The sequence below is a fragment of the Phyllostomus hastatus genome, unplaced genomic scaffold, assembly GCF_019186645.2.
Source record: "Phyllostomus hastatus isolate PE091 unplaced genomic scaffold, TTU_PhHast_1.1 phas_contig_34, whole genome shotgun sequence".
Taxonomy (NCBI): domain Eukaryota; kingdom Metazoa; phylum Chordata; class Mammalia; order Chiroptera; family Phyllostomidae; genus Phyllostomus; species Phyllostomus hastatus.
The window spans coordinates 46,121,066-46,146,636 of record NW_025333857.1 but is presented as its reverse complement, the minus strand read 5'-3'; the positions used below and the strand labels follow the sequence as shown (position 1 = coordinate 46,146,636).

Genomic DNA, 25,571 nt, shown 5'->3' with positions numbered 1-25,571 from the left:
AAAACTCCAGGGAGGAGAGGTATGGAAGCCCTGGGAGTGAAAGGGGTGAGTTGTGCAGGTGGCAAGAAGTCCTGTGACATGGCTATAGGCCTGGCTATTTGTGTCTGTCTATTCCCACTGAGTAGAAAGGGGAGGTGCTAGACCACAGAGCAGCCGATTCCTTGAGGTGTACTTTGAGAGGCAGTCGTCAGTGTACTTTAGACAGAGGCCATTGGCTGTGGCTCCAGCTATGCCTAGAACTGTGGGTGGGTTAAGAACATGGGTACTGCAGCCAGACTACCAGGTTCCCCTGCTTCCTGGCTGTGTGACTGTATGACCTTGAGAAACTTTCATCCTCTCTTCTTCACTTTTCTTGTCTGTAATACAAATCTCATAGGGCTGCTTTGAAGATGAACTGATTACTTTATGCAAAGCACTTAGAACTTCCCAGTGCATAATAATAAAAAAAATGTTCACAAATATTTGTATTTGGGACCCCTTTGGGTTAGAGGTCAAGTTTCTGCCTCTGAGCCACAGTCTAGAGATGCTTTCCTGCTACAGGTTCTGGTTTTGTTTTTTCCAGGTAAAAGGGGTGAGTGGGGGTTCCATAGTCCTCCAAAAGCTTCTCCAGGCTGTAGTTTACCCAATCCTATTATATCACATTAAAACAACTAACAAAAATGGGTAGGAAACTCAGACCAAGGAGGGCCCAGAAGACAAGGAGAAAACAAGCCAACTAGCTTCCCTACTTTGTAGCTCAGCTGGAACTGGGAAAAGAAGTGTTTAAAATGGGCAATACATAGTAGGCAGGCTTAGAGGCCTCACCTCTTCCTCCATTTCTCCAAAAACTCTGGCACCTCTCTTCAGTACCTCCATGTAACCCCCGCATCCTCCTACTCCCACCAAGCACTTGTTTCTTTGGAAGGTCAGTACCAGGAAAGCTCTAGAGGGAGAGACACAGTGTACTGTGATCTTGGAGGCCACAGCTTCTCTGCTTTGACTTTCTTAGACTCAGACTCAGGAATTGGCTAACCATAGGAAATCACACAGAAACTCACCAGATGCCCCAAACAACAGGAAACAGGAAGCCGAAACAGCATCACAATCTCTTTATTAGGATTTCCACTGTGCCCAGCCTTGGAGATCATCAGCTCCTTCTGGAGTGAAGGCTGAGCCATGGGGAAAAGCATGCAGCTGGAATGATGGGAAGACAGGGCTTGGACGTGTCCCCCTCAGCTTACTGCCAAGTTACCTTCCTCGGGAAAGCATGTAGGAAAGGCACGAGGGACCACAGGGCATTGGATCCTCCATTGTCATTGAGTGCTCTCAGAACCCCCTCACAAGCCTGAGTGTGGCTGGGAGACAGAGCATAGGCCATCTCTTGCAGGAGGCTAAGCATGAAGTCCTGTGTTTCACCACAGATATGGAAAGGACTTGCTACTTATACTTTGTTCACAGGTGTGGTCACACCAACCCATCGTAGACACATTGCAATTTGGGTTCTCAGTCACTGGCCCAGACCAGACCTGACACTCTCTCTATGATCTGGCTATCAGGGTATGTGGCCCAGAGAGATTCTCCTTAGTGCTAGTTGAGTCTAATGGAAATTTTCTAACCTGTTTTTTCTCCTCTCAAGGTTGCCAAAAGCAGTGGTAGACGGAAAGCAACAACAGGGAAAGTGCCCAGTCCTACCCCACTCCAGGGCTGTCAGGAACAGGCACAGTGCATTGATATCCCCCACTCAGCAAGATTTCTGTTGTCTGGGCTACAAGCGGGGACCCAGAGAGATCTTGGGCCAATTCAAACTCCACGGCATGGAGTAGTAATTTTATTCCACTGTAATAGAGGGGTATAAAGGTGTTATGGTTATAGGTGCTGCCAAGATGTCCTGAAATTCTGGCATCAAGGTTGTTCTGCCTTTGAGTGACAAGTATACATCCCTTTACTCTGCTGGTTGGAACGGGACATGCTTGCAGGTCAGTAGAACCTGTTTACAGTCCTACCTGGAGGTTACTCTCGGCTCTGGGGTGGTCATGGCTAGCCTGGGCCCCTGCCAGACAGCTTCTGCTGAGCTTTCCTCTTGGCTTTAGGCCTTCCTGGCACTACTCTTATTGAAGCTGAGATCTGCAATTGTTGAGGTTATGCTTCGGGCTGAGAGGCCTAGGCATCATCCTGGGCTTACCGCATAGTGAGGTGCCCTCTTCCCAGGCAGTTTGATCCTGTGCTTCCCATATTGGTGGTAGGAACGGGGGAATCCCCAGATTTGGCCACTGAAACAAGGCCAGGGTGACACCCCTCAGGGAGCACCAGGGCTAGAAAGGCCAGTGTCAACCCTGCAGCCCCATTTGAGCTGAGGGCAAGAAGAGGTGATGTGCTCATGGCTTTGGCTGACCTCAAAGGAAGAGCACTTGAAAGGGAGTCAGTACCTAGGAGTAAGCAAACAGCTCCATCCCTGGGATCCAAAGGGGTCATTGCTCAAAAGTGCAGAGCCTGCATCTGTTGGGGAAGGCTGGTCTTAGGAGAGGAAGCTATGGAGCATACCTGGAGAGGTAATGAGGCCATAGCTACTGCCTCAGCCGACGCTCTGTTGCTGAGGCTTCACTGAGTTACCCGTCTTTAAATTTGAAAGTGGGGAAGAGGACTGCTGGGTGAAACACAGGCTTAGGGCAGATGGTCTTCAGAGGAGTGTATTTATAACCCCGGCCTTTCTTGGTTGAGGGATGGGGTGGGTGGTACCTGGGAAAAGCACTGATCTTAAGAAGAAAAGACAAACAGTTTCTCCTACCCTTATTAAAGTCAGACACTAATTTCTGTGCTTGGCAGAATTTCAGACACTCATAGTGGTGGAAGGGTATAAAAAGGAGGAGAGTTGAGTCCACTAGGTTTATGAAAGTTTGAACATCTCCTTACATGCTGCTAAAGGTCTCCATGGCTTAAGACACTGCAAAGGGAGATCCCGGACAGAGGGTTGGGGTGTGTCTTCTGCACTCTGAACTGGGGGAGCTACTGAACCTCTCCTGTGGTAAAAAGTTAGATGCCTATGGAGAAGCTTGTTGTTTTTCTGCTTCCTAGGACTCTCTTGGACTTGGGACTCTATCCTTCGTGGGGGTGGGAGCAGTGTCCTCTGGACCCTCTGCAGCATACCCCTACCAGGGAAGCTTGGTGTCCTGGAATAGGCAGAGGTGACCCCAAATGGGCCTGATCTTGTTGTGGAAGAACTTGGGCCTGCTTTGTCAGGCCCTGGGATCCGCTAGCTTGATCTGGCATATGGTCTTTCACCACTCACCCACAGAAAGCTAGAAGCTGTGGCTCCAGAGAGGTAGGCATCTCCTTGATCTGTGAAGGGCAGGAAATGAGAAGGTGGACTTCCAGTCCCTGTGACTGATGATGAGGCAGGAGAAAAAAGCTGTTCAGCCCTAAAAGTCCAGAGCTTGTCTTTACTCAAAATGATCTGTTCATAAGATCAAGCAGCTCAAGGCCATTGATGCAAAAAGTGATTTGCCAGGAGAGTGAGCAAGAGGCCTTATGCTTAATGTGCTTTAATCTCAGGCCAGGCTGCTTCAGATGCAGTCCTTGTACCTGAGTCATGTGCTTCCTCGCTTTTTTTGGCCTGGACTGAACAACAACCCCTCCTACTGATCAGTCCTGAGTATGGGTAAGGAATATTTACCAAAAGCTGTGTTTTGAAATGCTCAGGGTCATATACATGAACCCAGATCCATCTTCTGTCTGCTTCATTTCAGTCCTAAGTAATCCAACTCCAGAAGCTTTCCCCTGCTTCCAGTTCAAGCAGTTTCTGCAGGAGGAGGCCATACACCACACTCCTGGTTGCAGCTCCCTCCTCTTCTGAGCACCTCAACAATGAGCTGGATGCTGCTGCTTCTGTAAATATCCTATTTAGTATAAGTTACTTCAGCAATGGGGTATGTTAGTTTCTGTATGACTGAACTAACCCCATCTCAAGTAACTCTTCATAGTCAGATCCGGCTAAACCTGCCATTAGGTTGGAAACAGAAACCTCAACCCAAGGGCTGATCCACAACATGCACTGACTTGAGAACTTGAGAACTTAGGACAAGTGGGACTTAAAGGCCAGGTGTGGTGGCCTTGTGGCAGCCTCTGCTTGTCCCCAAAGTCCTCCCATTCTAGGCCCAGGCCTTAGCCTGGTGGGGAAGAACATGTAGTTAACAGCGGGGAGAAGTAGCAACCGAGGCCTTATCTCAGTGATGGGGAGAAGGGAAAACTGATGCCTTCTGTGAGGCTTTGCTGGGACTTTATCTGCTTAACAGACCTGAGAAGCCAATTCTCTTCTCAGCTTCTGCCTCTTATCCTCATTTTCAGGGTGGTTGAAAGGAGTCCCTGCTCAGGGCCTCTGTGGAGCTACAGCAGAGGCTGGCTCTGTTCTCTGCACAATGGCACACTTTTCTAGGTCTGCAGTTGAGCCAAACTGGGAGGATGGAAAAGATGGGCCTTCTCCTGTTCTCTTCCATCCAGACCTGGTCCTGTTTGGAGCCCAGGCTGTAGGGCTCCGTGGTAGCTGACTTGGGTGAAGCATCTAACACGCAGGGCTGTAACTCCTGCCACCAGACTGGTTCCATTTAGACCCCTTGGACTGTGGGCCATGAGTTCACATCTGAAAAACAAGGGCCAGGATGGCTCACTTTGGTTTTTGATTGTTCTTCTAAAGACTTTTTGACTTGAATGTCCTGGCTGAGAGGTTCTAGACTTCTGGGTCCCTGGCAGGGGCTACCTCCCCCTTTTCTAATTAGGATTCCACAGACTAGTTACCTTCTCTGTTGCCAGGAATTGAAATTTAAATAAATAATGGGCTGAAGTGCAGTGGTGGTTTTTAACCATTTTCCCACCTCAGCACATCCGAGGGATATAATACACACCTACCAGAACAGTGGCTCACCACAGAAGGGATTTTCAATGGGGGAACATGGAACCTCTATTTCCAGGAGAGCATGGGAATCTGATATGCCCCTTATTAGGAATCACTTGGTCAGGGTCTCATGTAAAGGAGTTGGAACTGGCCAATAGAATAGGGTGAGTCAGGACCCCCTCGTCTCTACCAGTGTGTTCTCAAAGGAACTTTGGACATTTTTTAACCAGAAGAACCAGGTCTCTGAAGGGGTGGACAGCTAGGAGTGTACGTGTGTGTGTGCACGCACACCCATGTGTCGTGGCAGGTCCAGTGTACCATGTGAAGGTGGGGGGGGGGTGTTTTCAGGACTGGGTGTTGCCACAGCTCCCAGGGCTTCTCCCTATGGTGATGCATTTACTGCCTCTGTTGTGAGGTGAATGGTGGTTTCAGTGCCATAAATCTCGGTGACAAACTGAGATGCCGGCAGCGCCCCATCCTCGTGAGTCTCTACCACAGGCTGGTGGGGGAAAGAGAGAGAGGAAAAGGAGAGAAAGCCACTGTCCCTGAATTGAATTTCTCTGCTCCATGCTATCCAGGGGGTTTCAGGTGAATGGCTGCACTGTTTGGGCGAGCAGCCAAGATGTAGATGACATTCTCCCGCAGGAAGGTAGGCCAGTCCACAGACCTGGAGTGGAATCAAAGCACAGGTTTGTGAGGCTGGGTGCAGAGCCCGGAGGCTGAAGAGACCTGACCCAGTGTCAGCATGGCTTGAGCTGGACAAAACCCAGGGAAGCTTTGGAAGCCTGACATGGTTATGGCCAGCTGTGCTTCCAAGGTGACAAACCAGCTGGCTGGCCCTATGGATCTGGGGTCAAGTGTGCACTAGGGGAGCCTGCTCTTTGGGTGGGGACTTGCTGGGGTTTTTTTGTCTTTGTTTTTTCTGGACCTTTTAGGTTGCCAGATAAAATATTTTATTTATTTTTAGAGAGAGGGGAAAGGAGGAAGAAAGAGAGAGAGAAAAACATCAATGTGTGGTTGTTTCTCATGTGCTCCCTACTGGGGACCTGGCCTACAACCCAGACATGTGCCCTGGCTGGGAATTAAACTGGTGACCCTTTGGTTCACAGGCTGGCACTCAATCCACTGAGCCACACCAGCCAGGGCTGGCACTTGCTGTTTTGAGGTGGCAATAGGTAACGCCCTCTCTTACTTGTGTGTGTTGGGAGGTCAAAGGAGCAGATAGCCAGAAGAGGAAGTCCCACTCACCTGGATTCAGGCTCTGTGGGCAGCAGGGCCTTGTCCTGACTCTTGCTGCTGCTGCTGGCTGGGCTGCTATCTGCTATGGGACCCACATGACTGATGCTGTCGGGCACAAGGACATGGACATGTAGTTAGGAGTGGGACAGTGAAAGGCCTGGCCCCCTCCCAAACTCCAGTGAACCCCTGGCTCTAGAGGATGTGCATGTCTAGGGCACATCCTTTCTGACACGGGGCGACAGTGTGGAGTAGAGGCCACTTGATGCCTCAGCCAACAGGAGTCACCGCCTCATCTAATACATAGGAGGATCCTCGCCTGGCTATTGGCGGAAAAACAGAGAGTACCTTTCATATTTAGAGGCCTGTGGCGTGGGAAAAGGAGGCAGGTACACGAGTGGGGGCAGGGATTGGTAGGAGCAGACCTGACACTGGAGGAAGGAGCCTCTGGGAGGTGTTTGCAGAACCACGAGTGCTGTGCATGGCGGCACTCTGCCTCACTGATGGTGCTCCCGCGGCCCCACGCCAGGAAGGTGGCTCGGGCTCGCTCCCGCTCCTTGACTGTCAGAAGTCTTAAAAGAGAGTTCTGGGGAAGAAGAGACAAGATCTTGGAAGTGAAAATATTTTATAAACTGTCAAGCCACAGATAATTTTACCTCCATTAACACCTTTGGAACCTCCCTTTGAAGCTGCCCAGAGCCTTTCCTGTAGCACCAACATTTGTGGTGGTGTCCATTGCCAACCAGCCTTCCCGGGGCAGTTTCCTCAGCCAGACACTGAGTCATTTGTCATTGGATGGAACCTGAGGTCTTTTCTGGTACTGAGTCCTGCTCAGGGAGTACCCAGTGCTCCTCCAACCTGCCCGGCATGCTTCCCAGGTGTCTGTCACCCAGCATCCCATACCACCCCAGCTGGCCTTTACCTGGGGACGCAATTGCTGCAGGAGTAGGAGGGACTCATGGGACAAGAAGTCAGGCCACTCTATGTGTCCTCGATGATCAGGGTCCAGGGCTGCAAACTGGCGGGCTGCCTGCTCCTCTTGCTCCTGGCTTAGAGTCCTGTCACTGTCCCCCCGCTTTGCTGCTTGGTGGCGGTAGCGCAGGAAGTCCTCCCATGTCAGGGAGCAATCTAGGGAGGATACACCACATGCCTGCCATGCCCACTCCTTCCTCAGCCTATGGGGCCCTCCACTCCACCATGTAGGGTACCCGCTAGAGCCCCTGCACCCACAGTTCTTGCAGAGTCTTTGTCTCCAACAACCAAGACAACTCAGGTGTGGGTGTCCGTCAGCCAACAGCTTGGGAACAGGGACCTATTTTCCCTTTGCCCCCCAAATTCCAGGATACTCCTTTCATCCTAGCAGGTATGATGGGGAAATCTTCCTAGCACCTCTCCACCCAGCAGTACCATCCGGCCTTACCAGGGATGACTTTACACTGCTGAAAGGTCTCTGTGAGGCTGTACATTTCCTCCTCAGTTAGCAGCAAGTTGAGGTTATCCTGGAGGGGGGAAAAAGAGCTGAGTCAGGGGCCACATAGGCCAAAGATCAAGAGAAATGGGAATAGTATTTTAACTGAAAGCCAATTCTGAGATCACCTAATCCTAGCCTCTCATTTGTAACTGAGGAGACTGAAGCCCCAGAAGGGGAAAGGACTTGCTTCGAGTTGCTCGACTGTGGGGCAGAATCTTACCCAGAACCCAGGTATCCTCACTCCAGGCCTGAGTCCCTTTTACTAAAATAGTGGTTTTAAAATTATTTTTTGGATATATCCTTGGGCTTCCTTGAAGTGCGTTAGGAAACTGCTGTGAGGAAGAAAGGGGGCTTGTAAGTGGTTGTGAATCCCTGGCCCCATTAACCAGAACAGCTACATCTTTATCCATTTTATGGATTTGCCATCTGTGTTAGACTGTGCTCGAGGAGGTATTTTAGTTGAAAATAATTTCAATTGTAACTCTGCTCTTGGTGGGTTGTTGTTTCCTTCAAATTACTCCAGAGTGGTTTTGAAAGAGATGCCATCATGACAACGTTCCTCAAACCAAATGAGGTTTATCTGTGGTGCCATAGAAGGTTTTTGTTGGTTTTGTTTTCTCATCCTTACCCGAGGACATTTTTTTTCATTGCTTTTTTAGAGAGAGAGGAAGAGAGGAAACATCGATGTGAGAGATAAGCATCGATTGGTTGTCTCCTGTACGGGACCAGACCAGGGATTGTATGTGCCCAGACAGGGGATCAAGCCTGCTACCCAGGTATTTTCCCTGACTGGAAATTGAACTCACAACCCTTCTGTTATGGGACAATGCCCCAACCAACTGAGCCACACCAGCCAAGGTGAAAAGTTTTACCTCCAAAAGAGTACTGATAGGTTATTTTGTTAACATTAATTCACAATCTTTAAAATATCAAAGGTTCTTTCTAGTAGGTTATTTTTTCCCCTAAAATACCAGCAAAGAACAGGAGCAGACATTTCATGAATATTCATTTGTGGATTTCATAAGGAAGTCAAACCATTCCTTCAATAACCACTTTTGAGGACTTAGTCTATGCTGTGTAACACCGTGAGGTGTTCGCTGTGGCTGAGTGTCGAGCACACGTGTGGAGTAAGAGCAAGAAGGAATGATAAAAGGGAGGCGAGGCAGGCAGACGCCTGACTGCGAAGCGCCTCAAATGCCCTATATGGAGCCTCTCAAATTGGGCCTTTGTGCTGAGGGCGAGGGTAGTCACTGAAGGGTGTTTAGGTGTGGGGTGCCATGGTGAGATCCTTGGCTGCCGTGTGGAACATGGACTAGAAGGGCAAAGTCTGGGGGCATGACCAGCAGTGAGGTGGCTGTTGCAACAGTAGAGATGAGAAAAGATGAGTGACCAAGACAAGAGAATGGAAAAGAGGGGAGAGATTTGAGGGATGTTGGGAGGTAGAATCAATAGGACCTGTTAACTTACTAGGGGGACGAAGGAGAAAAATGAGTTGGAATTGGTAACTGGTGGGGGGGGGGTGAGGTCAGGTGGTATGCAGCTTTTGGGAGAAAGATAAGTTCACTGGGGGGCATGTTGACTATGAAGTACATGTGAAGCATAGAGATGAATGAAAGTGCAGGAGACAGAGAGAATTTAGGCCTGGACACACGGATTTGAAAATGATCAGTGTTAGATGGTAGCTAGAGGCCAGGGATATTGCTAAAAATCCTACAATGCACACAGTCCCCACAACAAAGAATTATGATGCCCAAAGTGTCAATAGTGCTGAGGTAGAGAAATCCTGTCCTAGCTCTAGAACCCTTATGTCTGCTACTGGAAAACTCTTTAGGTCACTGCCTAGTAACCAGTGTTCCAAGACTGGGCCTCCAGAAAAAGTGCCATGTCCCCTGTGATGCAACAGCCCACTGTCCCTGCAGTCCAAGCTCACACAGTAGTGGCAGCTCCAGCCTGTTTCCGTGTGTGCCATCTCGGTCACCTCTGCTGCACCGTCTCCTTGGATGTAGCCCATGCGACGCAGGCAGCCATCGTGAAAAACCCTGCTGCAGACCCTGCATGGGAAGAGGCTCTCGGCTGTCCAGACCTCACAGACATCACACATCTCATCGTTGACAACCTGGGGAAAGATGGCAGGAACGAACAGGGACGTGTAAGTACAGGAAGCAAGATCCAATGGCCACCAAGCACAGAGCTGCCCATATAGGGCTGGAACTCCCTGGAGCAGCCCAGAGGAACAACTCCAATTAAAGCCAGGGTTAAGGCACTATTTCCTGTCTTGTCTCTCTGGAAGGCAAGAACCAGCAAGCTCTTCCAGCTGCTCAGGCCTCTGTGACCATGTTTCTGAACAGAAATGCTACTACCATTTTGGGGAAGAATAATTTGTTGTGAAAGACTGTCGCAGGCATTGTAGGACACTTAGCATCCTGGTTTTCTTGGCACCAAATACATGTAGCAACTTCTACAGTTACTGTGACCTCCCCAAAGTCTCCTACCCCACAAATTTCCAAATGCTCCCTACAAGGGGTAATACTATCCTTAGGTGGGAAAGCTGGCAGAAGGCCTGCCACGGTCTCATTCCTTGTCACCTACTGCCCCGTCTTTCACTAAGACTAATCCAGAATGTAACTAACATTGTTATCCTTGTGAAAGAAACTCAAAGATTGTTCTGAAGTCAACTATTACCAGGCCTCCCTGTCCTGCTGCCTGCTCCTCACGTCTAAAGTGAGGAGTCTGCCCTGGCTGCACGGCTCAGTAGACTGAGAGCACACGCCTGTGGACCAAAGGGTCGCTGGTTGGATTCCCGGTCAGGGCACATGCCTGGGCTGCAGGCCAGGTCCCCAGGGGCAGGGTGCATGAGAGGCAAGCACACATTGATGTTTCTCTCCCTTTCTCCCACCCTTCCCCTCTTTCTAAAAATAAATAAAATCTTTTTAAAAATTAAAAAAAATTTAAAGTGAGGAATCTGCCCTGACTGGACACTCACAGGCTCTCTGGGCTCCAAGCAGATATCTGGAGGCTTGTCATCATCCAGCTTCCGGGTGGGGCGGATGAAGGCAGGGGGTGTGAAACGGCTGTTCCTGTCAAACTCCTCAGGCTCTACTCCACGCCCATCGCGGAGCCTCTCCCAGGCTGCACGGTTGATGCTGCTCTCTTCTTGGAGCACTGGGGTGCTTGCCTCCGCTTCTTTCTCCTCCTGCACCTCCTGCACCGAGCCCTCTACAGTGCCATGGGACCCTGGAAGCTCACCTGTGCGTCGGATGGAAGGCCTGTCCCGTAGCCCATCCTTGAAGGCAGACACAGCCAGGCTCACCTTCTGCACCTGCTCCACTGTCTGCCGCTTGGACATCAACACCCCCATGGCTCTGTGAACTAAAAGCAGAGGGGCCAAGACTCAGGCAATGGCTCACCATGTTGAGCCAATCAATTTCAAGAAACTACCTAAGTGACACTATTACATAGTTTTTCTCATTCTAAAATTCAGTAGTGGTGAGGTGGACAGAGTAATTGTTAAGGAATCAGAAGACCTGGTTCTATTTCTTACTGGCCTTGTGGCTTTGGCTTCCCCATCTATGAAATGAGGGCTATCTCCTCAGCACACGTCAGAGGGCTGTCACGAAAATGACATTCATTCATGAGCTTAACAGTGCTTAGTAGACTGGAAAGCACTCTACAAATGTGAAATGGTATTTCTGTCTTCCTTCCTGTCCCAAAGCCAATTAAGTCCAGGGGTCCCAGGCCTCTACTACTTTGAGACAGAGGGAGACCCAAGAGCCCAAATCTCTCCTCTGCCCCACAAGATGACTCAAGGCTTAAAGCAAGACTACAGCAACATACTCGTATTTCAGACTTCTGATAGAAGGAAAGCTCCTCCAATAAGTGCTGTGCGCAATCCATCCAGGGGTAATCCACATCAAATACCTACTTAAAGAAAGATTTATTTTTTAAAGATTTAATTTTTTAAAGATTTTATTTTTTTTTATTTTTAGAGCAAGGGGAAGGTGGGAGAGAGAGTGAGAAACATCCATGTGAGTCAATCAGCTGCTTCTTGTATGCACACCAACTGAAGACCAAACACACAACCCAGGCATGTGCCCTGACCAGGAATCAAACCAGTGACCTTTCGGTTGATGCTCGACCTGTTGAGCCACACTGGTCAGGGCTCAAATGCCTACTTTTTGAGTCAGAGTGAATGAACTCCTATTTTTAGAGGACTCCTGAATAGGGAGTTAGGAAACTCGACCACTCGATCCATGTGGTCCAGGTTACAAACACTCCTTTGCCTGTCTAATTAGCAGCTATACCTCTTTATGGGTCTGTTTTCTATCAACAGACCCAACAACAGACAAACTGGCCCATTACAAGCTCTAAGGTGCTTCTCACATTGCTAAGGCTTCAAATGTGACTCCCACATTTTTCTGCTCTGATTTTCTAAACTGTTCGAGAAATGTCCATATCCTTTATAGATTAAAAAGTATTAACATGTCTATTCTTCCTCAGCAGGGCACAGCATTGGAAAGTGAGGGCGTACTGCAAAGCCATTTGCTATTTCCTAGTCTGAAGGGTCTTAGTGGAATTCAACTGGGGAATGCCGGTTCTCCGTAAAGTGGAGCAGAGTCCATTTCAGCCTTGCTCTCAACCCATTATAATCAAGGCTTATTGAACAGTACTATGTGCAAGGCACTAATCACTCATCACAGGAAATAGAAGACAGGAGAACAGTCTTACCACTCAAACTACTTAATACCAGGACTCAAAGAAGAGTAAGACAGAGTGCTGGAAGTGGTTAAAGGAAGGACAGACCACACTACTGGGAGTCAAAGTGGACCTTAGAGGATGGGCAGGAAGTTATCCTTTTTTTGGGGGGGGAAAGGTGACAGAGGATAGGAGGAAAGGTTAGTGCCAAGTAGAAGGCTGCTATAATAGTTCAGGCAAGATGGAAAGGGTTTCAGCTGAAATGATGGCAGCAGGAATGATGATGACTAAGACCATTTGATTCCATGGAAATGGAATGAGAGAAATTTAGGAATAGAATAACTGATTGATCGAAGGTAAAGGGAGAGAAGGTAGTTTTATATTTATTTCCCAGCTTTATTGAGATATAAGTGACATAAAACTTTGAGATATAAGTGGTATAAGTTTAAGGTGCACAATGTGATGATTTGATACAAATATATATTGTGAAATGCTTACCACAATAAGGTTTGTGAATATATATATTCACAAATATATATTGTGAAATGCTTACTACGACCTTTACCTCACATAATTATCATATTGTTGTGCTGAGAACACTAAAGATCTACTCTTATAGCAATTTTTAAGTCAGATCACAGATGTTATTCATCTTATAACTGAATATTTCTTCCCTTTGACCAACATCTCTCCACTTCCACCACCCCTCAGTCCCTGGCAACCATCTGTTTCTATGAGTTCAGTGTCTGTAGTCCATATATAAGTGAGATTAGACAGTACTTCAGTCTTTATTTTTAATTTTTATTGAGTTTATTGGTGTGACATTGGATAATAAGGTGTACAATTCTATAATACATCATCTGCATACTGTATTATCTGTTCACCACCCAAAGTCAAGTCTCCTTCCATCACCATTTATCTCCCTTTTCCCTTTTCTAACTGTCCCACCCCTCAGTCTGATTTATTGAGAGGGTAGGTGTTTCCCCCTCCTTTTTTTTTAGAGAGAGGGGAAGGGGTGGGGGGGAGAGAGAAACATCAACGTGAGACAGAAACATTGGTTGTCTCTCGCATGTGCCCCGACCAGGGACCAAACCTACAATGTAGGCATGTGCCCTGACCAGGAATGACCTGTGACCTTTCACTTTGTGGGATAATGCCCAATCTACTGACACACACTAGTCAGGGTGAGAGGGCAGTTTTAAACTGACTCACTAGAACAAGGGTAGCACCATTTGCAGAAACTGAAAAATAAGAAAGAGGGACAATGAAATTGGATTTTGTACATGTTGAATTAAAGATGTCTCTGGGACATTCAGGTGTTATGTTAACCCCTGCTTAAAACTTTTCAATGGTTTTCTATAGCTTTCAGGATAAAGTCCTCTAAATCAGTCTCTCTGTGGCGGCCATGAGGCTCTGCTTGGTCTGCCATCTTTTCTTACTCTGTTCCAACCCCACTGGACTTCTTTCAGTCCTTGTTTGGCATGCTCCCTCTATTTCTGGGGAACTCTGAACATTCCTTCTCTCCTGAATTGCCTATTCATCTCTCAGAGCTCAGCTCAAATACCGTTCCCTCGGGGAAGTCAGTGCAGCCTCCCCAGTCCAGGGTGGACTGCTCACAGCACCATGCTCTCCTGTTCTGGAGCACTTATCTTCCCATTACGTATTCAGCAGGGTGAGTATCCGATCAATGTCAGTTTCCTGTATTAGACTGCTCTCACCCTGCACAGTGCCCATCTCCACTCCCTAGCAATGGTTTGGAAGTGAACAGACAGCAAACATTTCCCAATTAATTACTGTAACTGTGAAGAAGTCTTTTTGATATTTCATAAATTCTTAATATACATAATATCTGATGACAGCCATGTCTTCCTTCCAGAAATAACTCTTGTATGTGCTATGGTGGTGCAGGTTCCTACCCTGCCTGGGTGCCTGCACTACCATCTACTGTTAGCAAAGATACCCAATCCTTATTTTTGAATTTAAAAACTGACTGAGGAGAAAAGATCCCCATCCCCATTTGTAAAATCTATTTGTAAAATTAAAGTATATGGCTAAGAAATATTTACTCTGAATAAGTAACTGTGTTTTACAGGGTGCTGGCAAAGGAGATTTATTGAGAAAATATTATTGATCAACTTCAGGAAATCGTTTAATGTGTTCATGTCCCAGTGAGCAATTAATAATAAATTATAATTTAAAAATCCTTTTTCCCCAACTGCAAAAAAATATGAGACAATAAGAGAATGGTTCAATTATGGCACAACGGAAAAATGAACAATAAGAAACATATTGAAATAAAAAGCATATTTATTAATGTGGAAAGGTGTTTAAAATATATGAATATATTCATGAAAAAGGCAAGTTACAAAAAACGCTCCCTTGAGATTTTCTTCTTCTTTTTTTTTCAATCCTCACCTAAGTGCATGCTTATTGATTCTAGAGGGGAAGGGAGAGAAACATCGATTGGTTGCTACTCCTTTATGCCCCAGTAGGAGACCTCTTACAGGCACTCCAACCAGAGACTGAACCTGTAGCCTAGGCATGTGCCCTGACCAGGAATCAAACCCACAGCATTTGCATTGATGGGACAATGCCCCAACCAAGTGAGCCACACTGGCCGGGGCCTCCCTAAGATTTTCTATTCTCTCTACCCTACTTTATTAAAATGACCCTTGTCATGACTTTTTAAAATTATTGCATGACTTCCTAATGGGTCTGGGCCTGCAATTTAAAAATACAGTCTTAGGATCATTTTACATTTTTGATTAGAGGACTATACTTTTGTCTTTTGATTTAAAGATGGTCACCTGTAAAAGACAAGGAGAACATTGTGAGGCATAAGACATAAGATAACTTTCCCCTTGGCTGAAGTGATGTAAGAACAGAATTCCTAAGCTTGTCTTAAGGATCTGTGTGGTTGAAAGGTCTAGCAGAGATGGACAGCTACTGATATATCTTTGAAGAAAACCCTACTCTATATGAAAGGCTGATTCTCTGACCTGTGGACATATATATTTACAATAATATTTATTAAAGCATTGTTTATAGTTATTTAAAGGTGGAAACAACCTTGATAGGAATACAAAGTCTAGAGCAATGATTCTTAAATGGTGAACTTGCTGGACCCTGGGCAGGGGGAGGTGTCTATAAGAAACTCCTGGAGCCCTGACTGGAGTCTCAGCAGATTGAGTGCTAGCCTGCAAACCAAAGGGTCCTGGGTTGATTCCCGGTCAAGACACATGCCTGGCTGCAGGCCAGGTCCCCAGTAGGGGGTGTGAGAGGCAACGACACATTGATGTTTCTCTCCCTCCCTTTCCCTCTATCTAAAAATAAATTAAATCTTAAAAAAAAAAAGAAAGAGAAAGAAGCTCCTGGAATAGGGGGAGAAGTGGGTGGATTGAGAAAGTACATCAATTATACTATTTCCAAACAAACATGAAAAACAAATATTAAAAGCCATCCCCCCCCGCCTTTTTGTAACATAGACTACATAACATCAGAGGTTTGTATTATCTTCCTGGTTCTTGGGGATACACAGAAGTTACTAGCTCCCTAAATGTTCTGGGGAAGGCCCTGCCAGAAGTTGTATCAGAAGTTTAAGGAGCAGTCGTGACATTTGTATTTATCAGCAAGAAGGCATAGGTTGAAAAAAAATTGACAAACACTTATTTGGAGACCTGGGGTAACTATACAAAATTCACTTGTACATTGGAGTAAAATCAATGGTGTGCATTTGCTTCTTACTGGCTTTTTCAGATAATGTAAGAGGGGTTCTGAACAAAGACTAGCCAATTTAGGAGGGTTACTCTGTAAGTGAACTGACTCATTAATAGTGTATCAGCAAACGAACCACAGATATCTCCCAACACAATGCTACAACCATTATTCTCTGTAAGGATAACAAGAATCACTATTAAGCCATCTCAATTTTTCATCATGACATAGCAGTGGTTTGGGGTTTATCCTTAAAGAATTTCAATGAAGACTAAAGATGACATCCACCAGCAAGACAAACATACATAAAAACAAATAAAAAGGACTTTCCAGTCCTGGCCACAGGATCTTGGAGTACTGCTATCCATTTTACCTGTGATGGTTCAATCTTCTAGGCCCATAATGCAGATAATATAGAACAGAACCATTCAAAAGAGACCATCAAAATCCAAACAAGACACCAAGTCATTTTGAATCAACATGGCTTTAATTTTGAGACAAACTGTGAGAACGCGACAAAACTGGATTTCAAAACTGAGGCTAAAATCGTTAATGCTTAATGGAGAGGCTCAAACCTGTACACAAAAGACCCGTTGATTAAAAGCAAAAATGTGTTGAAATATCCAAAATGCATACCTGTGGTGTTTGAGCAATTAACATAATCAGCTCTAATTTCTAGAAAAACAAGTGGTGGTGATTAGTGATGGGTAAAAACAAATGCCTAGTGAGAAAACCATGGCCTCTCCTGTGCAGGAAGAAATCCTGGGAAGAAAAGTGAGTTCAAAAGGAAATCAAGTTGCAAAGATCCCATAAATTATACCTAACGATTACTTCTTCGGCTGGTGAGTGCAATTGGGGTTTTCTGCCTCCCTAACAAGGATGAAAGAGGGATAAAAAGACATTGTGTCAAGAATGATGTGACTGTCAGAGAATCTGGGGTATCTTAGGGAAGGCTTGGAAAAATCCGCAGGGCTCAGGAGCAGGTGGTGTGAATGACAGAGGGACAAGCAGGCAGAAGGTAAAATAGGGCTGTCTGACTTTATGATCTGGAGGAAATGAAATAGATGACAACCAGAATCTTTCTTCGGGTAAGAGAAGTCTGTCTAGATGCATTTGTCAGGCAGTAAGATGTATGTGGGCAGCTTGGAATGTGTGTGTGTGAGACACACCCATTCTCTTCAGAGCACAGGCTTACAACGGCAGTGGGATTATGTATAAGGTCAGCGTGGTGGATGTAGGAGTAGGAGGGGTTGCTCCACAGCCAGAGTTGGTGGAGAAATACGGAGGGGAAAGCTACTAGGGGACCTTTCTTTGGAAGCTCTCAATAAAGATTCATAGTTGGATGAGCCTGGGGAGCAACCCTCCTAACCCGTAGGAGTTTCCACATTTGGCATATTACTTACTTGCTTTCAGCTGATTCTTGATATGGGAATGGCAGCTGTGTGAAAAAGGCTCAAAAGCAATTAAAAGTGATTGCTTGGAGGTTATGAGGGCTTCCTCAGGTAGGAACAAGGCAAAGAAAACCTTTGAGTCAGGGGACAGGGAAAACAACCTGAGTGGGCTGAGCAGTTGCAAAAAGGAATCTTAGTTTTTCACTGAGAGCGAGAGGGAGAAAAATCTAGATGGTTCCCCCGCCTTCCATAGAGTGTGTGTTCTATAAATTTTTTGAATGAATGTTGCAGAAATGACTGGGGAACATTAAGTTTATTTGAGATCATGGTATCGGTAGCCTTTCTCTTCCTCAAGGTTGGCCAGAGAGACTGATCAGACCAAATCTTCAAAACTCAGTTCCAGAAACTGCAGTCACCAGCTCATCTCATCTACTGCTTTCCCAGAGGTGGACCCTAACAGGGCCAGCAGGGGTGTGAACAGGGAACCGTACAGTAGTTATGGGTAATTTCTTTGACAAAGGAGAGAGCTACAGGATTTTGGAATTTAGTCAGTGTCCACAACCACAAAGATAAGAAACGAGAGGCTCATATTACCAAACTTAAGATCCCCTGCATTTGTGCTACATCACGGAGCACTGTCGACTGGCCCATGGGAGGGTGGGCAGCCGCCCTACAGCTACATGTAGGAGGCCCTTAGGCTTGGTTTGGGCTGGAGACACTTAGCATGAGCAGCATCTGCACATAAGGTGAAAATTTCAAGATGTTGGATAATCAGCTCCAGGAAGCGTGTGCCAGAGAGATTGTCTGAGAGCCTCACAGAAAGCCACACACCTAACACAGAAGGTGACCAGCCAGGAAGGTATTGATATACAAGCAGAACCAGGGTCTAAAAATGCAGAATGTACAGCATAGACCTTAAGCTCACCATGCACATTAACATCTGTCTTGAGACTTTAAACAAATAAACAACAAAAAAAAAACATAAAAAAAGAGTCCCTTTACCCTCTTCTGGTCTTTGAGGAAAATTAAGACCAAGATGGTCTGTCTGGCTGTTCTCCAGCTGGATTCCTAAAACAGGGAGGTGTTGTTTTAGGAATCCAGCACCTCACCACAGTGCTCTTGCAGCTGCTCCTAGCCAGCCATTCTGTTGCCTGGCAGTAGCCTACAAACTACTTTTAGTTTCATGTCTACAGACCTTGAAGGGGTCTGCCTGGTACCTTCCTATTCTCCTCCATTTGCCTATGTTTATCCAGCTCAGCAGCACTGGCTTCAGTCTGCCCAGGAAGACATAGTCAGCCCGGGAAGACAGTCATCCCAACTGCATGGAGCTCTTCAGGGGCTTCCAAGGAGAAGGGCTGAAGAATGAGTAAAACTGCCTTCCTGCACTCAGCTCAAGAGAATAAGATGTGAGGAAGTTCCTGCTGTTGTTTAATATTTACTGAAAGCCCACATGGCCTAATATACATGAGGACAAAATTATGGTATGATCTTTAGCTTCCGGGGGCCTAGGATGAGTCTTCATGAAAAGCTACAGTGCTAGCTTCCCACAGAAGCAGAGCAACAGTTTAGGAACAGCACACCATCAGTGATTGGCTGATGTGATTGCACTTAGCAAGCAGAGCTTTTCAGCAAGATGGAGAGGCACTCCTTGTTCCCTGCTCTCGGGCCCTGAAGCACAGATCCAGCCTCATTTAATGCACTTATTACACCATAATTATCATGACTTGTTTGTTGAGTCTACAAATATTTGCTGAGGGCAGCCTACTATGTGTCAAGCACAAATCAGGTACTTAACTGTTGGTAGAATGACAAAGGGAACCTTACTCAGCCTGAGAATGCATTGTGAGTATGTTCATGTGTAGGGGGCATAAGTGTGGGATTAAAAAAAAAGGTGTTGCTTGAGCTAAATTTTGAAATATGAGTGGGAGTTACCCTAGTGGATAAGGGAAAAAAAGCATTCCAGGAAGAGGTAAAAGCACATGCCAAGGCATGGAGCTATATGGGGACTCCATCATGGCTCAGATGGTATGAAGCCAGCCGGGTGCTGAATATAAATAGGTGAGGAAACCTGCCTTCACATAAGAATCAGCTCAGAGAACTGGTCTGAGATAGTATGCTTAAGATACTTGTTTAAAAGGGAATATAAATTTGAATTTCAGGGAGAAAAATGAACAGAGTATTGGATTTTCTGAGGCTAGGAAGCAGGGCAGCCTGGGTAAGTCCCAGGGCTGACCAGGGATTGCATTGCTTGGCCTTTGGACCTAACAGGAAGCTCCTCTTCATAGCCTAAGAGCTGGTAAGAGGTGTGAATCATTGGGGCTTCCCCTCTGGGGGACTCAAAGCCTAATTAGAAGGCTAAAAAAAAAGAAAGGGAGAGAGGGAGGGAGGGAGGGAAGGAAAGAAGGAAGGAAGGAAGGAAAGAAGGAAGGAAGGAAGGAAAGAAGGAAGGAAGGAAGGAAGGAAGGAAGGAAGGAAGGAAGGAAGGAAGGAAGGAAGGAAAAGAAAATGAAAAGAACCCTGGCTCGTGTGGCTCAGTGGACTGAGTGCTGGCCTGTGAACCAAAGGTTTGCTGGTTCCATTCCCAGTCTAGAGCACATGCCTGGGTTTTGGGCCAGGTTCCCAGGAGAGGGAGCACAAGAGGCAACCAGACATTGATGTTTCTCTTCCTCTCTTTTTCCCTCCATTCCCCTCTGTCTAAAATAAATACATATTTAAAAAAAAGAAAAGGAAAGGAAAAGCAAGCTGGTGAGCTTATACATTTGTTTTATGAAACATTTCTCAAACCAGAGATCATGTACTTAAAAGGGCTTTGTAAATTGTAACATGTTATTCAAATATAAGATACTGTCACAATTATCATAGAAACCAACAGTGTGGCCAGGTTACTCAAAACATATGGGTGAAAGTAATGTGGGTAGGACAATGGCAGGGGAGCTACGAATGTGGCTGCTGGAGGAGGCACAGAACAACAGTTGCATTTCAATGACGCCTGGAAAAAGGCATACTCTACATTAATTCCTGTGGATAATCTGTAAGGCTGTAATTTTCCCCTTACTTTTCTTACTCTTTATAGTAAACTACAGAAATGCAGACTGATTTTTTGTGAACTCCTCAAAGGCAAGGAAGTCTCATATTTATCCAGCTTAGTGGCTGGCAAGTAGGTAGCACTTAGTAGATGTATGTGATTCTCTGAGGAGATTGCTGGAAGGGGAAGAAGGATGGAGGGAGATGGAAAAAATAATCCTGTCTCCAGCTGGACATTGATGGACTTGGTTTCTTGGTCCAAAGCTGGTAAGCAATTCCTGTTAGAACTGGTCATTAAGACTGAGGGGGAGAGTGGATAATAATAGTTTGATCAATCGCTTCTCAGCCTTTTGGCTAAGATCAAGTGTAGTATCTGTTCTTCTCAGTTTAATAATAGCCCCATCAGAAATGAATAAATCAATTTGGGAAACAAAGGTAGCAGAAACCAAGAGCACTACTGGGGAAAAGCACACAGGACTGGAAAATAAGAGTCTGTTGCTAAAAAAAAGGAAACTATTTTCATAAATATGATCCACTTAGAAACAGGTGTACTGGGGAATAAAATACAGGGAGTATGGAAAATGGGTTAGGGAATGTCCTACTATTCATGTTCCAGGAAAAAGAAGCACTGTCAAAAAGATGGCAAATGTGTGAGGAAGAAAATCATAAGAATGTGGTCAGAGAAGATTTGGAAGATTAAAGGCTGGAAAATCCAGATATATTGGTATCCACTCAAGTGAAATTGGTTGAGCCATTCTTTCCCCTTTATCTCCCTTTGTAGAGATCAGTTTTTGTTTTGTTTTGCTTTGAGAAGATTAAGACACCTGGTTACATTCTTCACACCTATTCTAGAATGCTTTGATTTGCAAACTCATGTTGTGATTAGGTGATAGTTACACAGTATTCTTAGATAGTGATATCCAAGGTCCAATATTTGGGGAGCATCTGGAGCACGTAATAACTTTTCCAGGGTTATGAATGAGTGTGATACCAAGGGCCCACAATGAAAAAACCAGTTTAGGAATAAAACCTTAATGACAAATCTCTGAATTGGAGCCAGGATATTTGCAGGCTTGCTTCTTCTGATTTTCTTTAAAAGTATACAGCCCTGTTTACTTTGGTGTGTTAAGCTGATGAGATGGGTTTGAACTGAAAGGGGATTGTAAACAACTCTGTAGTGGGGAGCTGTTAAACTAATATAAAACCGTCAGTTTGCTCCACTGTGCAGGAGGTGCCACACCCAGGCTGCAGCAGCCATCAAGTTAAAAAGAAATGCTAACAATGAGCAAACCAGGTTGTTCTGTTTTTTTCACAAGGCTGATGTCTCTTCTCACTATGTAACCCCAGGAGCCCAAGAAAGCCACCTCTGTTAGAGGAGGATGTCACTATGTCTGGCCAGGTGGAAGAGGAACAGGAAAGAGCTCTCAGAGTGTCACCGTGGTGAATTCCATTGCTTAGCTTCCTCACTACTCTGTTTTTTTTTTTTGTTTGTTTGTTTGGTTTTGGACAAGAAACCTAGAATCTATCCTTGATCCCAAATTTACATGCTTAGGGTTCAGGTGGAAGGAAAGTCCTACCACAGCCAAGGGGACAAGATTAGGGTGCATCACTGTTATCAGGTGCAGACCCTCTGCACTTCCCAGACGAGGTTAAGCCTTCCTTGGTTCTGCACCATCTTCCTCCGCATGCTGAGGCACTGTGGGGCAAAAATATCCTGAGTGGTATCTGTGGATCAGTGTCTGCTGGTGGATGTATTCTGATGGCCACAGGACAGTGTGGATCATGCTTCATAAAAGTGATCCTGTCTCTCCTTCCTCACCTTCAAGACATCTGTAGCAGGGAGGGTTATATCAGGAGACTCCATCCTCTGAAGGGTTCCCTCTAGTTCCCCAGAGCAAGTCCAGTCAAAGATCACACCCAGAGGCCTCTCCCAGACCCTCTTAAGTCCAGAGCCACCCAAAGGCATCTTGACAGAGAGGCTGCTGGTAAAGGATGCCACACCCTGAAATCTGGAGATTCAGTGGAAATCAGTCCCTGCAGCAGCCCCATCCTCAATTAAAATGTCCTAATCCACTTATTTAATCATCACATTTACTGAGCATATACTCTTGTAAAGCCCTATGCTTGGTACCTTAATGCAACATATATAAAAACATATTCTTGCTTTTGCCTCTCCTTGGTACTTCTTCCCAAATATACTTCAAAAAGCAGATTTCATGATTCCAAGCTTTGTAACCTTGGGCAAATTGCTAAACCTGAGTTTAAAGTGCCTAATGTTTAAAGGGAGATAATTTCATAAGGCTGTTGTAAGGATTATATAAGATGTTGAACATCTCTGGTATAGAACCTGGCACACTGGTGCTCAAGAATCCTACATATCCTTCCTTTCCTCTGTCAAAGGACTTTCTTTACAGGACCTGCCAGAGTCAGTTGCTCCACCAGAGCTTACTTTTTTCTTCCTCATGGTCAAACCCAGGGATTCAAATCTTTCTTTGCCTCAGAGGCCTCACTGGTCCTTCCCTTCGTTGCATTCTATGCTTTTATAGAAGTTCCTGCCTCTACTAAAATTCAGCTTGCAGCCAACTGGGTTACTATCGAGAATAAAAATCCTAATGAGGGGTAATGGACAAAGGCAGCAGCCCCACAAGGTCCCCCACCTACGGACCACATTGGAGGGACAAAGTTAAAGGGAGGTCAAGGCCAAAGTCCTCTGGGCACATAAGAAGTTATTCCTGGCCTGGATCCCATGACAGGATCCCCTCCTCCAAAGCAGAGGTTGCTTCCAGACAGTTCTAGGGCACCTTCTAAGGTCCTCCTTTACACAGGGCCCTCTGTAGGGGTCCACCCCCACCGCGCAGGCTCCCGAGGCTCCCCTATGGTCCCTCACGTTCCCAAACGGTCTTCCACTGAGGCAACTCCAGAGACTACCCTTGCCCTCGCGTAGTTACACAGACGCTGTCTTTGGGACTGTGCCCTCCACACCGGGCCTCCCCCTGGCAGGAGGGCTGAGCGAGCCCTGGGAGTCCCCATTCACCCAGGGGGTCTTTATGGGAAAGGCTCCCACACACCGCCTCGGGATTCCCCCAAAGGGTGGCAGCAGCAGACAGGATTTATTCACTTACACAGGGGCCCCTGGGGGCGGCTCCCACACAACACCTCAGAGTCCCTGGAGGGTATTCCGCGGCCCGAAGACCCGCCCCGCAGGGTACCTGCCGGGTCCCCGCCGCCCTCGACCCCGCTTACCGGGACCGTCAGGGTGTGGGACGCGGGTCCAGGGCTGGCGGACTACACCTCTGGCCCCTCGCCGCCCATGGCCGCCTGGAAGCCGGCGTGCTGGGGCCGAGAGCCGGGAGCAGGCGGCGCGGGCGGAGGAGCAGGCTGCAGCGGCGGCGGAGCGCGCCTGGAGCACACCCACCCTCTCCGCCCTCCGCCCGGCGCGACTGCGGCGCGTGCGCCCGCGAGACCCCCCGCCGGGGCAGTGGGTGCGCCCCGCCCCGCCCCCTGCGCCTGGAGGAGCAACCCTCACCGCTCAGCTGGCGATCTGGCACCAGAATGACGCGCTGAGGGATCGCGGGAGGACGGCGGCGGGCTCCGAGTAGCCGTCGGTCCGGATGCCAATGGGCGCCCCCCACCAGCGCCAGGCTCTGCGGCGCGGGAACTGCGCCAGTCGGGCGGCCCGCAGCAAGGTCAGTGTCCTCGGGGAGGCGGCGCCCCGGGAGGGGGCTCGGCCAGGGGCGAGGCTGCTCCAGCTCCTGCTCGCACCTGGCTAGGAAAATGCGAATGACTCATCCAGCGGCCTCGCCCTGGGCTCTACCTCCCCCACCAAGACCAGCTACTCACTCGGGAATCCGGACCCACGACTCTGGCCTTGAGGCACTCACCTTCGAAGTACCCGACTACAGAGTGTCCAAATGAACTGTCACGAAATGTTTGGCTGGCCCAACTTTTCGTGATGTGTTTTCTTCACTTATTGGCCTTTTGTTTCCAACAGCAAAACAGGACTGTAGGAAATGTAACCCACTTTTTGCTGCAGCAACCGCTTTCCTCAGACTGTCTGAACAGCCAGCTTGTCAGGAGGCCAGCAGTTCTGAAATGCATATAACATGCACTACACCAAACTACATGCTCTGAAGAGGCAAGAAAAAGATCGAGTTATAAAGCACCTAGCAACTAATTATAAAGAAAAAAAAATGAAGATATGTAAATGATGTGCCAAGAACCCTTTTTATTTAAATTAACTTCATTTACATTTTTAATATATTTTATTTATTATCCTATTACAGCTGTCCCAATTTTCCTCCTTTGTACCCCTCCACCCAGTACCCCCATTCTCTCCAGGAATCCCCCCAACCCCCACATTAGTTCATGTTCATGGGTCATGCATATAAGTTCTTTGGCTTCCCCATTTCCTATACTATTCTTAACATCCCCCTGGCTATTTTGTACCTACCAATTACGTTTCTTAATTTCTGCACCTTTTCTCCCATTCTCCCCTTTCCCCCTCCCAGCTGATAACCCTCCAAATGATCTCCATATCTATGGTTCTTTTCCTGTTCTTGTTTGCTTAGTTTTTTTAGATTCAGTTGTTGATAGTTGTGAATTTGTTACCATTTTAGTGTTCATAGTTTTAGTTTTCTTCTTTTTCTTAAATAAATTCCTTTAACATTTCATGTAATAATGCCTTGGTGATGATGAGCTTCTCTGGCTTTACCTTGTCTGGGAAGGACTTTATCTGCCCTTCCATTCTAAATGACAGTTTTGCTGGATAGGGTAACCTAGGTTGTAGGTCCTTGCTTTTTCATCACTTTGAATACTTCTTGCCAGTCCTTGCCTGCAAAGTTTCTTTTGAGAAATCAGCTGACAGTCTTATGGGAACTCCTTTGCAGGTAACTGTCTCCTTTTCTCTTGCTGCTTCTAGGATTCTCTCCTTATCTTTAACCTTTGGCATTTTAATTATGATGTGTCTTGGTGTGGTCCTCTTTGGGTCCAACTTGTTTGGGACTCTCTGCTTCCTGGACTTGTATTTCTATTTCCTTCACCAAATTAGGGAAATTTTCTTTCACTATTTTTTCCCAATAAGTTTTCAGTTTCTTTCTCTTTCTTTTCTCCTTCTGGCATCCCTATGATTCAGATGTTGCTATGTTTGGAGATGTCCCAGAGAAACCTTATACTATCCTCA

At 46.6% G+C, this 25,571-nt stretch overlaps 1 protein-coding gene and 1 pseudogene across 5 annotated transcripts; one reads left to right on the top strand and one right to left on the bottom strand.

The window, feature by feature from the left end:
* Positions 1-1,079: 1,079 nt before the first annotated feature.
* Positions 1,080-24,329, bottom strand: PHF24 (PHD finger protein 24). Of its 5 annotated transcripts, none has more exons than XM_045840895.1 (9): positions 24,274-24,329; positions 23,919-24,158; positions 10,555-10,940; positions 9,502-9,687; positions 7,521-7,599; positions 7,023-7,228; positions 6,526-6,686; positions 6,113-6,208; positions 1,080-5,531 (listed from the first exon to the last, which is right to left on the bottom strand). In XM_045840895.1, the coding sequence occupies exons 3-9, from the start codon at positions 10,927-10,929 to the stop codon at positions 5,435-5,437; spliced, it is 1,200 nt and encodes a 399-aa protein (XP_045696851.1). In that variant the 5' UTR covers positions 10,930-10,940; positions 23,919-24,158; positions 24,274-24,329; the 3' UTR covers positions 1,080-5,434. The 5 variants fall into 5 exon arrangements, with proteins under 5 accessions (XP_045696851.1, XP_045696848.1, XP_045696850.1 ...); XM_045840892.1 differs by lacking the exons at positions 23,919-24,158; positions 24,274-24,329 and adding exons at positions 11,406-11,492; positions 23,636-23,811; XM_045840894.1 differs by lacking the exons at positions 23,919-24,158; positions 24,274-24,329 and adding exons at positions 11,406-11,489; positions 23,636-23,811.
* On the top strand, positions 20,727-20,841 carry LOC123820326 (annotated as a pseudogene).
* Positions 24,330-25,571: the final 1,242 nt, after the last annotated feature.

What these genes read in the sequence shown, in the direction of transcription:
- PHF24 (XM_045840895.1), bottom strand. Translation starts at nt 10,929, where the DNA reads ATGGGGGTGTTGATGTCCAAGCGGCAGACAGTGGAGCAGGTGCAGAAG. An exon ending in GCTTGGAGCCCAGAGAGCCT is followed by an intron (nt 9,688 to 10,554) that starts GTGAGTGTCCAG and finishes ATCTTTCCCCAG; the next exon opens with GTTGTCAACGATGAGATGTG. An exon ending in GCAGTGTAAAGTCATCCCTG is followed by an intron (nt 7,229 to 7,520) that starts GTAAGGCCGGAT and finishes TATCCTCCCTAG; the next exon opens with ATTGCTCCCTGACATGGGAG.